The sequence below is a fragment of the Calonectris borealis genome, chromosome 16 (assembly GCF_964195595.1).
Source record: "Calonectris borealis chromosome 16, bCalBor7.hap1.2, whole genome shotgun sequence".
NCBI classification, from domain to species: domain Eukaryota; kingdom Metazoa; phylum Chordata; class Aves; order Procellariiformes; family Procellariidae; genus Calonectris; species Calonectris borealis.
This window is the reverse complement of record NC_134327.1, coordinates 5,673,544-5,688,618: the sequence shown is the minus strand read 5'-3', so window position 1 is coordinate 5,688,618 and position 15,075 is coordinate 5,673,544. Positions and strand designations below refer to the sequence as shown.

At 37.1% G+C, this 15,075-nt stretch overlaps 1 protein-coding gene across 10 annotated transcripts in view; it reads right to left on the bottom strand.

The window, feature by feature from the left end:
* CLEC16A (C-type lectin domain containing 16A) overlaps nt 1–15,075 on the bottom strand; it is an 89,774-nt gene that overhangs the window by 49,524 nt on the left and 25,175 nt on the right. For 8 of the 10 annotated variants that reach the window (XR_012676082.1, XR_012676081.1, XM_075164974.1 and 5 more), the window contains exons 12-17: nt 12,162–12,262; nt 7,736–7,858; nt 5,977–6,086; nt 5,431–5,475; nt 4,261–4,311; nt 1,916–2,044 (exon numbers count right to left, since the gene is read on the bottom strand). Coding sequence is in view for 8 of the 10 variants with exons in the window: in XM_075164974.1 (XP_075021075.1) it covers nt 1,916–2,044; nt 4,261–4,311; nt 5,431–5,475; nt 5,977–6,086; nt 7,736–7,858; nt 12,162–12,262 (559 nt within the window). In the remaining 2 variants the exon portion in view is untranslated. The remainder of the gene's footprint in view (nt 1–1,915; nt 2,045–4,260; nt 4,312–5,430; nt 5,476–5,976; nt 6,087–7,735; nt 7,859–12,161; nt 12,263–15,075) is intronic. The other 2 variants (XM_075164975.1, XM_075164973.1) reach the window with 2 other exon arrangements.

Below are 15,075 nucleotides of genomic sequence, written 5' to 3'. Positions count from 1 at the left end.
CAATTTGCAGGGAAACCTACCAGTATCTTATTACATTGCCATGAAACAGTGTTCTCACAGGTAGTTCAAAACCTTCTCTCAAAGTCTTTGCTTGCTAGGTCCTCCAAGGTGCAGAGTTCAAGACCCATACTGTTCATTACTTCCCAAATAAGCACGTAAATGAGTTTGCATTATTCTAGGTGACTGGTAAGCAGCACCATCTTTAGGACTATAGAAATCAGAAGGAACAGATAAAACCAACAAGCAGTAACTGGACTATCAACAATTCCAAAGAGCACCTGATTCTGGGCAGACGGCTTGATCAAGCAGTAGTAGCCGATTTCAGAAAGCAGCCTAACGACTTCTGGGCATTTTAATGTTTTAAGGCAGAGAGGTTGGCTATCTGGATTTTGGAGATGTGCCTTTGATAACTGGAGAGATATCTGATTTCTGCGAGTTCCTCCTACAGTTGTTAAGAGGAAAAGAATTGCCACTTAGAGAGACTTTCTATAGCAAAAGAAGAAGTGAGAGCCTAAAAAGATCTGATCTCTAACAGCTAAGAACTCATGATATAATCAAAGTACGGGACTTCTTCACTTGCTAGTGAAATAAAACTTGAGAACTTTTTTAGAATCATGCCATGGGATGCTCAGAATTGAATCACTATCCATTTGAAACTGTCACCAAAAAGGACCTCCAGCAGGTTAAGTGGCAGCAGCAATGTCACAAGATACACCTGAAGTTCAGCATATTGTTATGGCAATTCAGCCTAAGAGAGGTAACCTAGCTGGAAGAAAGTAGCATAGGAATTGTAAAAAATTCTAAAACTTCAGGGGAAGGAGGACCAACAAGGAAGCATTCTGGGAGTTCTTGCTGATGGGAAAGACCCTTCCATCCCAAAGAATTTACAGGAATATTTATATTGATTTTTGAATTTCCACCAACAGAAGTTAAGCTATTCCTTATTTAGCACATGAAAAACCATGGAGCAGTCAGTTTCCATTAACATGCATTTCCAAGTATCATTCTGTTAAATGCCTCCAAGAGAATTCTAGGAAGCATTTTTGCTTTCTAAGAACAATACTTTTCAAGATAATTCACTGTACTTTATCAAACTTAATTTGCTGTGACAACAAAAGTTGCGTGGCTTATAAATAAGTAATGAAAACAGAAGTTTCACAAGATTCCTGGAAATACGTTTTTTCTTCAAGAGTACTTGAATATACTTAAATATACACTTACATAAACACAAAGCTACCTGAAGAACAGCACTTTTCAAATAATAATGTCATGCAGCAATATATCTTTAAGACTTACTGGCACTGCCAGATAAGGGCCAAGAACTGCTTATCCCAAGAATGCTGATAATGATGTTGTTATTCAGGTCAGTATCACCTCTACAGATTGTGTCAGTCTTAAAAATAGATATTTTGCTCTTTTTCTCCTCACTCTCAAGACCTCTATCATTAGTTACTTCGGCAAGATGAACACTCCTGAGTAGAATTATATTTTTTGCTATGTCTAGAAACACAAGCAATATGAAACCAACCAGCCTTCCGTGGAGATATTCTTACTATAGGAATATAATGAAAGATAGACTGAGATATTAGATCACGAAAGGAAACTGACTATATATTACTGAGTGTCATCAAAATGCCTTTTTATGTAGATGTCTCCACAGTCTAGAAAATTAAAAACCCAGTGCAAGAATGTATTGAATTGACTAGACACAAGAAATCATAGAGAAAACGTTTCTCCACTGGGACAGATAAATATTATATACTCTACACACAGGTCTGTCTTCATCAAGTCTTTATGATTTTATGGAGGAAGTTTCCAATCAAGCAGCTTTCAAGGAAAAACGTCTGTATTTCTAGAATTGTTCAAAGCCTTTGGCATCATTCTGCCATGAACGAATGAAGAAAAATAGTCTTACTCTTCGTGTTCTTTCCACATCTCCACAAGGCAATCTTTTCACAAAATCAATACCAGTCAGTGGTGTCCCCGTTGGAGGCAACAAGATTGAGGCATCCATCATCAAGTACTCTACATTCATGGGCTTAATCTATAAAAATATTTTAACATTGATTATTATACAGAACAATAAGCATTTGCATTCTTTACTTTTACAACTCATGGTTGCATATTTTAAGAGGAAGGAATTGTTACGGAGTTCTGAGAATTTTTGATACCATCTGTCTTATTTTAAGCTCCTTACATGCAATCTCTATTTTATATTTGCTCATCATTCCCTAACACACTGTTGAAGTTTCCATACCGAAAAAAACACAGGAAAAAAACCTCTGAAAGATTACAGAAGAGAAGCTATTTCATGAGTACTAAAAACCAGTCTGTCAGGTTTGATTTTAAGTTTTGATTCAAATTTGTAATTACTTCAATCACAAGAAAAAGTTTCCCATATCTTTTTCTCTCCCAAAAGAACTCTCTAGTCTCTAATAATGCAATAACTTTCACACTAGACAATTTCCTTCAATCTTGCCAGTAAGAGTCTCTCCCTTACATGGTCGCTTTTTTTCATGAATAAATGATGTCTGAAATATGTATCCTTCTGTACCTTTGGGCAATTTCATCCAAGTTCTATTATATACACACGCACTGGAGACATAAGCTTCTTTTTGCCAGAAAGCCAGCTGGAATGGCTAAAACATATAAAAGCCCTTCCCACAGCTTGTACGATATTCTGCATAGAAGAAAAATGCAGTTACGTGGGCGCTCCAAAATAGCCAACTGTAACTGGAAGCAATTCCTGGCCACTCTGCCATGGTCAGATACCATAAAAGAAGCAGACTGAAACAAGGTCCAGAATTTTCACAGTGCAGTCTTGAACTGCTGCCTTGCACACATACAAACTCAAAAATAGTCTTTAGTCAATTTTTCTGATCTCAGAACAATTCATCTTCAGCGTCTAAAACACTGGATTAACAAATTCAATTAATGTGTAGAAAGATACAGAAATCTACATAGACACTGAGAACAAATGAGAACACAGAACTAAAATTTCTAACAAGTAAACAACTACTTCAGATGGAATTCACATGAGCATACGCTAGTTTAAACAGCATTTTACATCATAAAGGTGAAGAATGTTAAAAAAGAACAGTCATTGCTGAAAGCAAAAATACTAAGGACTACAGTGTTCAATTTACTTGCTTCTCTGAACTTGTTCTCATTTGTTGTTAATGAAGACACAACTTTTTCCTTTCTTTGTCATTCAGATGGAGCAAGTATCCTTCTGCCTTCGTAGAAGCTCTATACCATGTTATTTACACAACTCATCTGACAAGACATCTTAGCACTTACATCAGCCTGCCCAATTTGCTAGCTAGGCAAATAAATATGCTTTAAGGAAAACAAAGTTCAAGTTCCAGGGTGTAGCTCTGTCTTTTATGGTAAATAAAAAAAAAAAAAAGCAGTCTCAGAGATACAACAGAAAAAACTACATGTATACTGAACCTGCAACATAAAAATGATGCTAGTATCGGTGCCACTTTTCAAACTAAAAGTACCGCAATACTTAACTACTAAAATTAAATGTTTCACTAATACTTCTAGTATTTAGGCTGGTTAGATACGTGCAAGATGCTTCCCATATTAAACGACTTATTGCAACACACCAATTGTAGATTGTGCTTTTTCAAAAAAACAACTAGCAGCTGCTCATTAAATCCCTGTACCTCTGTAACTGACTACCCAAAGTATTTTCATCTGAATTCTAACCTAAGAATTGAAACAGATAATTAGTTTTAAAGCATGTCTACAGGTTAAATATGAATTGTCTGAGATTAAGCTTAGTAATCTGTTATAACTTTCACAGCTGCTACTGCAGCACAGGCAGTACCTCTCCTAGATGAGACAAAGGCCCTGATATTTGCTAGCTAGAACCCTGTCCTCTACTGGTAAGTAAAGTGGCACCACTCAGAACTGAAACCTCGCTGGGCTTCAGAAGATTTTCATGTTGTTTAGTAACTAGAAAAAAAATTAATCCAATTTCTCATTTCCCAGGATAAAGACATTTTTGTATACTCACTTTCAGAAAGTAATGGGCTTTTATTTAATAAAGAGCTGTGAAATTTCACATAAACGATTTATGTAAGTGCAGACACAACTCCTCAGAGTCAAAAAAAACCACCCACATTTTGTTATTCTACTCCCAGAAATAAAGATACCAGCATACTCAGTAGTTATCGATAAGTACTTATTCTTGCTCCTGTGTTGTATCTGGGTTTGAGGATTGGGCAGGGCGGAAGGGGTGCCACTTACTGTCATACTCCGGTATTCATCTTCAAACATATCCAGAAAAATTTCTTCTCCCTTCCAAAAAAGGGGATATGGACATACCATGAATCCTTATGGCTATGCAGACATTGTTTAATTATGTACCGGGTGTCCCTGTCCAGGACCTGGCAGCAGGGCTGTGGGGGCCTCTGTGAGGAGAGGCCGGGGCTGCCCCGTGCTGGACACAGCCGGTTCCAGCCGCCCCACTGCAGGACACAGCTGAGCCTTTCAGCAACACTGGTGGCGCCTCTGGGAAAACACGTTCAAGAAAGGGAGAGAGATTCCTCTGCAGCCCATGGAGAGGACCGTGGTGGAGCAGATATCGCCAAGTTGGGTCTGTTTTGCCCATGTTGGTAATCGGTAAGTGACCTCCCTGTCTTTATCTTGACCACATGGTTTTTTCATCTTATATTCTCCCTCCATCCTGTTGAGGAGGGGGAGTGAGAGAGCAGCTGGGTGGACGTCTGACAGCAGGCAAGGTCAACCCACCACAAGTTACTTATTTTTTGTCAGCTACATTGAGAAAACATTCTTCAAGAGAATTCTAACAAAAATAGGAAGAGATTTTTAGACACTTGAAATCTGTCACGGATTTACCACTTCTTATACAGAAGTTAACACCTAGGGCTAAAAATTTTATTTCTCTCATTTTTACAATATTACAAATTTCTCTCACGTTTCCAATACAAAAAAAAAAAAGGCGAGAATCTGCAGAGGTCTCCAATAAGAAAAAAAGATTAAGTAAAATTTTATATCATCATGTCAGATAAGACACAAATAAAAATTAATGCCAAAAAGAAACACATTCCATATTAGTGTCAATGATAAAATCCCAGAAATGTACTAATAGTGCAGCTCTGTTCCGTGAAATACATAGCAGTTGCAACAAAAGCACATGGCTGCTAACTTGACCTCCAATACAAACCCTGTGAGACTTCTAACAGCCTTTTTGTGATGTATGTCAGTGTGGTACGGGAAGGGCAGGAAAGGGGAGGAATCCTCCAATGAAACACCTCCTTCTCTATCACAAATATGGAGTTCCCACCTTAAAAAAAGTGGTGCCTTGGGCACTATGTAGAGACTGAGCTGCAGACATGCTTCTAACTCCACATTATGTAAAGGACTTTTTCCTTACAGCATTTTGCATATATATACCTTATAGAAACGACGAAGGAGATGAACACTTTCTTCCCTTGCACCCTAGAAAAGATAAAATAACTGTGTTTCAGGGAGTAAATACACCATTTACTCAAAAGTCACATTTTAAAAAGACACCCAAAAACTCATAAAGAAGAGACTGTCTGTTAATATCCCCATACTCATAGCCTTCAGCCCAGAATGTGATAGAACACAGTTCTTGCATTTATGAAAATACAGCTTATGTGAGCTTGTTAATTTCAAAAGCACTTTTCTTTACATTGTTGAGATGGATGACACACAAATTTCAGAGAGAAAATTAAACATAACCCTGCTTGAGATGTTAGAGTTTAAATAGCAAGGTAACAGCAAAGCTGAGAACATAACATGGGATATTGATTCTTTACGTTCACTGCACAGAGCCACCAATGGAAAGATGTTCCAGAAGCTCAAATTTCACATTTATGCTTATTGCAATCAGAAATGAAACAAATTTATTCAACTACACTACAAGACTCAAAGACAAGTAATGCTGTGACTGGTAATTTGAAAGAAAATACTTACCTCAAGGCAAGCAAGGTGAACATCTTTTATGATGCTGCCATTTTTAGAAAACACAAGCTGCTTCAGCAACAGGCAGCCAAGTTCTAAAGTTGCCAAACGGATTTTTCCATCTATGAAAAGAAAATTTCAATATACAAGATAGTAGCAGTTTAAGTATTGCTCTTCTCATTACCCAATGTTCTTAAACATTTCTATTCTTCTCTGCAATTGTCATAAACTTTGCTCCTCTGTCATACACCCTATCTGACAAGGATGAGTTGCTCATGCTGGCTTACAATGCTGATGGCTATAAAAAGGAAAAAAAAAAAAGAACAGGAAGAGTAATTTAAAGCAGCAGAAAATTTAAAGCAGAACCATGCAATAAGAAGGCAATAACGATTAATGCTATCAGAAAAGAAGTCGAAAACAATGCCTTTATCAATCTGAAGAACAAGTTGAACTATACTAAAATTACAAAAGGATGACAGATGTTTGGCATGGATAAAGTTACAAGATGAAAGGAAGTTTTGTATATAGCATACTAATAAGGCATAGCTGTTCCTTAAAAAAGTCCAAAGGATTCAGATACAGCTTGGATATGAGAATCTAGAGAAGTCAGAATGAAAGAATGCATTGAGATTTTAAGCTTATAGTTTCAGAAGAATTTAAAAAAAAGATATTAGAAATGTACAGTCTGAGCTCAGTGATCAAGACTAAGACAATATAATATACCCAAGAGACAGACAGACAGCTTAGCTTTTGACCCCAACTCCCATCTACTTTTTCACAAGTTAGTACTATGCTGCCAGAAACTAAAGATACAAAGGTCAGTACCCCCAAAAAAGAAAAGGAGATGTTTTACACAGCATTTAGCAAGCTTAATAAAACCCCACTATTTCCACCCTTCCCCAGAAGTGCTTTTGTTTAAATAAATGCCTCATCCTGTACTCTTTCCTTCTGCAGTATGTACAAACTCTTCATATATAAATGTGCTTTTAATCTGTGAATGACATCAGCATAACAAGTTAATACTCTGTAGATCAGTCTTGGGAGTCAAACAAGCATTAGATTTTATTCTGCAGACAATCAGGAATTTGATAGTGCATCAGTTTCAGGGGAAAACCAGTTCTACTCATGTTAAGTTTTAAGAGAGGAAGTACAGGGAAAAAAGCTGTGGCTTGAGCAAAAATCATGTTTCCGTGGAATAGGTCACTGAGCCTTGTATCCCTCATTTCACAAAAAAGTTGAAGTCAAGGAAAAACCCCACGTTTTCTGCAAAACAGTTCAGAACTGAAAATACAATATGGATAAAAAAAAAAAGGGAAAATTTGTTATCACCTCTAGAGACAATGGACTGCTATAAGCAAAGGATACCATATAGTTTTCAAGATTACTACTCCACTGGAATCACTTTTACAAGCACAGGTGCCACAGATCATATTTTCAGGATGAAATCCTACATTAAGCTGAAATCACTACACATCTCATCATTTTTGTTTATTCAAAACCACAGAAAGTAGGAATTAAAACAACAGATCCCTGTATAGTTCTGAGTATAAAAACAACTACTTAGCAGAAATCCAGAGTTTCTGGTTCCTCAGCAACAAAGGAAAACCTGATAGTTGTCTTTCACAGACCATATCTATTTATAGTTCATCGAAGAGCACATTAAACAGACACTTTCCCCTCAAAGACAAGAGGCTAGGTAGCGGGTTTTTTTGTTTGTTTTTATCTTCAAAAATTCATCTTGGCAAGAAAACAAATATTGGAAAAGTGATACCTGGTTGTGCAGCATAATTCATTATCCTGATGAGCCCTTCTGCAAGTACATGATTATACGAATTTCTCTCTTCAGCATGTTGAGCTGGAAGTTGAATTCTCTCCAGCTTGACTGGGTCAATTCCTTTTGTGGGAGATGAAGGAAGAAAGGTAAATTAGAAAACAGAAGTATGCTTTGAGGTAAGTATTTAATAGACCGTGGCAGTTTTCTCAGAAGAGTGTAATTAGCAATACAAAACTGGCCAAGTTAGTTTCGAATTTCTATTACGAGGAAAAGGAGGAACAACAGAAAGACTAAACGTATTTATGTATCACTGAAAAATCTCAGCCTTAAAGGGAGCCTACTGGGTGAAGACACTCAAATCCCAAAGTGGTTGGTGACATCCAAACCATTTTGCTGCATCTGGAATTCTCAGACTATTTGTTTGCATCTAAATCAAATAAAAGTCAAGCCATACATTTGAAGAGCATGAAGGCTAAAGGGGAAAAGACAAAAGTCTGATTTTAAATTCCGCTTTGGTAGTAAGTGATCAGTTCATATATGTTTTTAAAAAATAGGAATTTTATTTTGTAACTAGTAGCCTCTTATTTAGTACCCTCTCCAATGCAAGTCACAGATTCTCACTGACTTGTTGTATAAGGAAACTAAACCCATCTTTCTTCAACCTATTCCTCTAAAATACCAAAGTTATTTCTCAGAATAGACTGGTTACTGTAAGACTTCTAAGAACAAAACATAGTTATGGATTGCTGAGGATCTCCCTGTCCTTGTTCTAAAGAATGATAATGAACAACCCCATAAAACAGAAGATGACTATCTTGCGGTTTATAGTTTCTTCCAACCCTGAGCTTGTAGTTAACTCTACATAACAATGCCATTTGTGAGATCTGATTTATTTCTTCACTAAGCATATGTCTCTGGAGCAATTAATAAAGGTCTGTTTGAAGATTAATTACAGTGATACAAATGTTCTCTGTCATGATGAGACTGAAGAAAGGGGGGGGGGGGAAGGAAGCATTTAAGGAACCAGGGCAATCAGAGTATTAGTGTTCACAATAATCTAACAGTTTAGTAAAGGGCTATAGTTTTCCTTGTGGAAAGGAAAGCTGCTTATAAGTAACATTTCTTAGAAAATATCTATAGGCAGATTAAGCTCTCACAGAAGGACATGGTCATTAACCAGCAGAAAACCATTAAGGAGACTAAGAAAACATGGGGGAGGAATGAGGCAGGACCAGTTCAACAAAGTGGCCAAATTGAAATCACTGTGAAAGAATTCACATTCAGCATCTTCCATTTGGTTGTCTGCCTGCCAAGGATGCAGAGTTCTACATTCTTGAGATACAGTACATGCTCTAGCAACATATATGAAGGGCTCCTTCTGGGATTAAAGATCTCTCAGATACAATTTGCAACAAATCTATCTAGCTGCATACATGTACCTCTTGGGATTTTTTCTTCCTGTTCACACAGATATTTCTTGCTGGTGAAAAACAAGCACGTTTTCTTTAAACTTGTTCAAGAACATGGTGCAAAATGCAGACTCAGTATCCAAACAGAAGGAGTCACAATCAAAAGCCTCAATAGGGTGTCTACATTTAGTGACAGAGACTGAGAAGGCTGCTCCCTTAGAAGCAAGGCCTGAAACCAAAGTTCTTGGTTAAGCTACGGCAATTCAGATTTTTTTGAATGTGTTCTGTTGTAGACTTCTCCACAGTGCCAGAATGAGTAGGATGGGGCAGAAAAGTGAAATTCAAACCGAGCAGCTAGAGAATCAGAAACAAATCTGAAACAGCCAATACACTGAAATAGAAAACTGCAACTCATTTTCCTGTGGTGAAGAGAGAACAAGCTTGTGTTGCATTCAGTCACAAGAAATCATCCTAAATTTCCAATTCATTACCTGTTTGTTTGAACTGATTCAAGTGTTCACTGGAGCATTTACCATCTCTCTCAGATAGACAGCAAACAGATAATCAGATCCTAGACACAAAACTCATAGAGATTTATTACTTCCTGAAACAACTTGGCCTCTCCATGTTTGGAGAGAGACCTTCATGCCCTTTTGCAAAAGAAAAGCATTATCGACCCTTGAGAAAGTCTGTAAGCAGACAGAGCTCCTCCATTATACTGAATTCAGATATAAGCATTGGCTCCAGCTCAATCCTGAAGCACCTTCCATAACTGATATTGAATTTGGTGTAGAAAGGACCAGGTGTACATCTCCTGAGCTTTTAAAGAACAACATTCCGCTCTTGCATCAAACAGGGGCACCAAATCAGCAGTTGTAAAACCCCTCCTCTTCCAAGACATAGAGGCACTGATTCCGTGGCCCTCAAGGCTGAAAGCAGTCTATTACAGGGCACAAGAGGAATGAGTTGGTGAAAGGGTGAAGACCAAAACTGGATGTCATTATCTGTCTAGCACCTAAGTTCTAGGATCAAAGATAAAGGGAGAAAGGAAAATAGCTTCCAAAGAGCAACTGGCTAATGTAAATTGTTGACAAGAAAAGCCAATGAGTATAGCCTAAAGAATTTTTCATTTAGAGAGGACTGATGTGACCACCAAAGAATGAAGTGTAGATTTTGACCCCTTAAATGCATAAAAAGGTATCTCCAGTTTTAGGGCCAGGATACTTTTAGTCTCTTAAAAGGTAGATATTTCATTGCCTGTTGTATTTCTCTTGGTAACCCTGGATATTGGGTGAAAAATAAACAGCACAGAGATTGCTGAAACTAAGCAGCAAGAGACTGCATCTGCTGCAATCCTCACTGTTTACAGCAATACTACAGATGTAAGCAAATCATCTTTGAAACAAGACAGGATATCAGACTTTTTTTCTGGGAACAGGATTTTGAAGAGTGACTAATTACACTGAAAGCAAATACAGTGGGCTGAAGGACTACACTCTTAAATAAAAGAATTCTTAAGAAATACAATCCTAGAGTGCACGCTTACTCCTCCACAATGACATTGAAAGACTTCCGAGGACTCTCTGAAGCTGCAACAGTTACAGCCAATGATTCTGGCTATTCCACAGCCTCAACTAATGAATTTTAAGAGAAGAGAATCCAACTCTGATATCAGGATTTTCTAGCACAATGCTGCTCAAAAGTCCCTCAGGGAAAGACATTTTCTGGAAGAAGTATATTGGTTGCAGGGGTGGGTGGGAAATCAGAGATGCAAGTCAGAGAGGGCTAGAGCATGGCAAGGCTATGGTGCTATCTTTGGCGATATGAGTTGCGTTATTATCTCTTGTCATAAGAGACTCTGAAAGCCCTGGAAGTCTGCAAATTATGATCTCAGAGAAGCATTCCTTCATTCCTGGAAAGAGATAAAGCCATCAAGAGGATGGAGGAGAACAGGAAGGGCTCAGCTTAGCTAGTTCCCTCAAGACTCTCATTTCCACTCTACTTGCCCATTAAAGGTACCTTGAAGCTAGAACAGAACCCTTACTTTTAAGCATACTATCACACCTGAGGCTCTTTTGCTCAGTTTACTGTAGCAGTTGATTCATTTAAATTACTAGTATGTTATAGAAACTATCCTCATAAGCAGAAAATAACTTAAATTCAGCTCTCGATTCCTGAAACACAAGATTATCCACATGTATGAGATGTTTACATTATTGTTCCATAAGGAATCTATTTAAAATGCACACAAAGATAAACAGCAAAAAAGCTAACCATAATCATCCCTTAGAAAAGGTTACATATTCTCATACTGTCTGAATTATAATGAAGTACACATTTAACATAGTTTTGCTAGTTTATAAAATAGTCCAGGCTCCTTGGGAGACTTGCAAGATGTATTATGGCATAGAACACTGACAACTTAAGCTTTCAGTCAATTATAGCACAATGGATGAAAAGGCTGTTGAGGAATTACATAGAATAAAAAGAATTACTGAAGGACTGTCAAAGCTGGATAGAAATAGACAACACATGACTTCCATAATCACATCTGATTCTCAGGCCTTGTGCATTATCTATATGTTTAAAGTATACAAACATTGAATTTTAACATATGGGGACAAGTTTTACAACCTCTTATACTTGGTTTACATATAGCAATCACAGTATATGCAAAGTGGGAAAGAATTGGATCCCATGTATTTGTAGAGTGAATATAGTGGGCTTCAACTGAAATTAAGAGATTAAAAATGAAACACAAGAATCCTATTCCAATTCCAAGAAACCTATGGAAGAAAAGTTATCTGATGTTCACAAAGCTTTCTACCAAATCGTTCTTAAAAACGTGATCCTTAGCCACTGTTTTTACTTACAGCATACTTATTTCTGCCTCCCCTATGTAAAGAATTTCTCACCGTTTAAGGCATGCAAAAACACAAGTTACAAACAGATCGTGCCTGTCTAAAACCATATGTCTCATTTAGTTTTCTCTGGGAAAAGCAAAAAGTGCTTACCTTTGTTGTGTGACATTGCATACAGAAGACAGAGCACAAAGAGGGCATAGTAATCATCTTCAGCACAGTCCAGTGCATTATAGACCATATCAAGGAAAGGCCTGTGGAAAGGAGTAATTTTAAAACTGTCAAGAAGAATGAGTAACTATCTTCTTCTACATGTAGCTAACGGAAGAGGCAAATTTAAAGTAATGCACATTTTCAGGCATTAAACAAAAATTAACCTGTTTAAGAGTACTCAGATTACAGCCATGCCTTGTATTTACATTCTGACATTAATTCTGATGTTTTAACGGGATTTGTTACACAATACTTTCCCAAGAATTGATTGTTCAGACATTTACTGGGTTGTTTGTAGCACATTTAGTAGGTACGCCGAAGTGTTGTATAGCTTGTTTTAAGTGTATACCTAAGTAATTTCAAGGAGCTGCTATCACTGTTGCATAAAAAAAGACTACCTTAAAACTCATGTACTAAGCAGAGTTGAAAAGGTTTTACTATTACAAGACAGCAGTTTTCATCAAAAGTTTGGAGGAAGCTAGGTTATTCTAAAACAATCAGTCAAAAACTTTACCGTCGAACAGGTAGGAGAGAAAAATGAACAAGGAAGGAACATTTGAATGGAAAAAAGAAAGCTTTGGATTGCAGATGAGCTTCGTTTTCCTGTGTTTAAGCATGTGTGACCAACGACACATACACAAGAAGCTACAAACAGTGCCAAGTTCACCCTTCACCTATACCTTGAACAGAAAAGTCAATTTAATCCAGAAGCCATTTGGACAGATCAGATATGGCTGAGATTCAGCTTATATTAGCACAAGTCTGATGGCAAGGCAACTTGGCTTCTTGTCTTAAGCTGGCTTGCATCCAATCAGTTCAGAGCACAAGTAGAAATTAAATCCATTTTCAGAGGGGCCCAGACAGGAGGGAAAAAAAAAAATATCAGGGAAGTGTCAGTCACCATAAGAAGACAGTTTAGAACATTGACTGAAGAGAGACAATTCCTACCTCTCAAAGTATTTTTTAACAGTGAAAGCAAAAAAGATCCTTCCATTACCTAAATTACACCCAAATAAAATACATTAAAATAACATCCTAAGTCATAAAAACAAACACATTTTCCTATCTTCAGACCTAGCAGACAAGAAGCATCCACTACAAACTCATTGTGGTTAGCTACGGGTCAGAAGGGCTATCAAAGTTCAGAACACAACATACTCTATACCTGTTCCAGATCTGTGGCGCCCTCCTGGTCACACTTAATGTATCCCAGAAAGCCACTCAACCGACATCATAATAATTTGACACTTCCCATCAGCTCCATGCACATTTCAACAACATGCTCTCTTTTACTAAAACAAGGCTACGACAAGAATAACAGAACACACTGCTCCTCTGCTCAGTTCATGACATTGCAGTCCTATGTTTGTGCATTTCTGAAGCTGGATTACAACCATCCACTGTGATATATTTAAATGCCAGTGAGTTATGATCCCTCTTTGCCCAAGTTCAACACTGCTGTATGTACCTAAGCCAAATTTCCCACATGATGTTCCTATTGTAGATCTCAAAACAACATAACTATTCAAGCAAAAACAGCCTAAAGAATTAGTAATGTTGAAAATAAACCAAGAGTGCCGTTAGTCTTCCTAAGCATCAAACAAGCCCTACAAGCCTCACGACATCCTGAAACAGGGTGCTTTACACATAGCAAAGGGAGTTCAGCTTCAAGGTCTAAAGAAGAAAGAGGACCAAGATATCCAGGTTCAAGATTATTAAAATACTTAAATGTTAGATAACACTAGGTCTGTTGTCAGACCAACAATAGATGGTAATTATCCTAAAAACTGACTTAAAATGTAAAGTAATATTTATTTTAATTTTATTAAAACCAATGTTTTCGGAGGTCAAAGCTGCAGAAATAGCAGTAGCTGTTCCATTAACACCAATATTACATGGTATTAAACGACTTCTGTAATCTCTAAAGCATTTTTCATTGTTTTCCCCCCACATACTACTTCGATTTGTGAAATTACATAACTTTAAAAAACATGATTACAGCAGTGAGAGAAATCATTTTCATTCCAGATGCTTCTTTACAGCATCTATCTAGCTGCATTATCAAAGTCTCAATCACAATAATCTGAAGTTGAAACAACTTCTAGGAATCCCACTCATTAACAGGTCCTCATATAGACTAAATATAGGATAGACCCAGAGAAACTTCAGCTTTTAGAAAGTAGCAACAGAAGGCACAATGCAGCAGAAAGGTTTCGCATTCTGTAAAAAACTTTACTGTGTAGCATAAAAGGAAGTTAATTGAAAACAAGCCTTTAGGCTTAAACTTTCCAGTAGTGAGGCACATCAAAATAAAATTACACCAAAATACTTAAGTTTTCTCTTTTATGTTCTTCACATAGTAGTAAAAGGGCTAAGGGAAATTGAAAACTTGACTTACTTTTTACAGCTACAGATTTTTAACTGCAAACTGTGCTGTTTTCCACTTATTTTTCAATAGCTATTGGACAATTTTTAAAAACGACTTTTAATATGAAAGGCTATATAGCAAGTATTTTCAACTGTATTTCTTAACTCTATAAGCCTTTTCTGCCTTTACTATCCTTTTACTAGTGACTTCATAGAAGACACAGATGAAATGCCATACAAATATTCTTCAAATTATTCATTCTTGTGGAGTGTGTCCACAATTGACAACTGCTACACATTAGGAATCACTATCATCACAATCATTAATGATTATTCCAGTTATGGAATTTTCTCCCACTTCAAGCATGGAATAAAAAATCACTGCATTTTACACTACCACATGGCTCCTTATTCACATGGTTCACCTTATCCACAAAACTCAGTGACTCCAATCAGTGCAGGAAAGAAGCTATACACACTTGTGCTG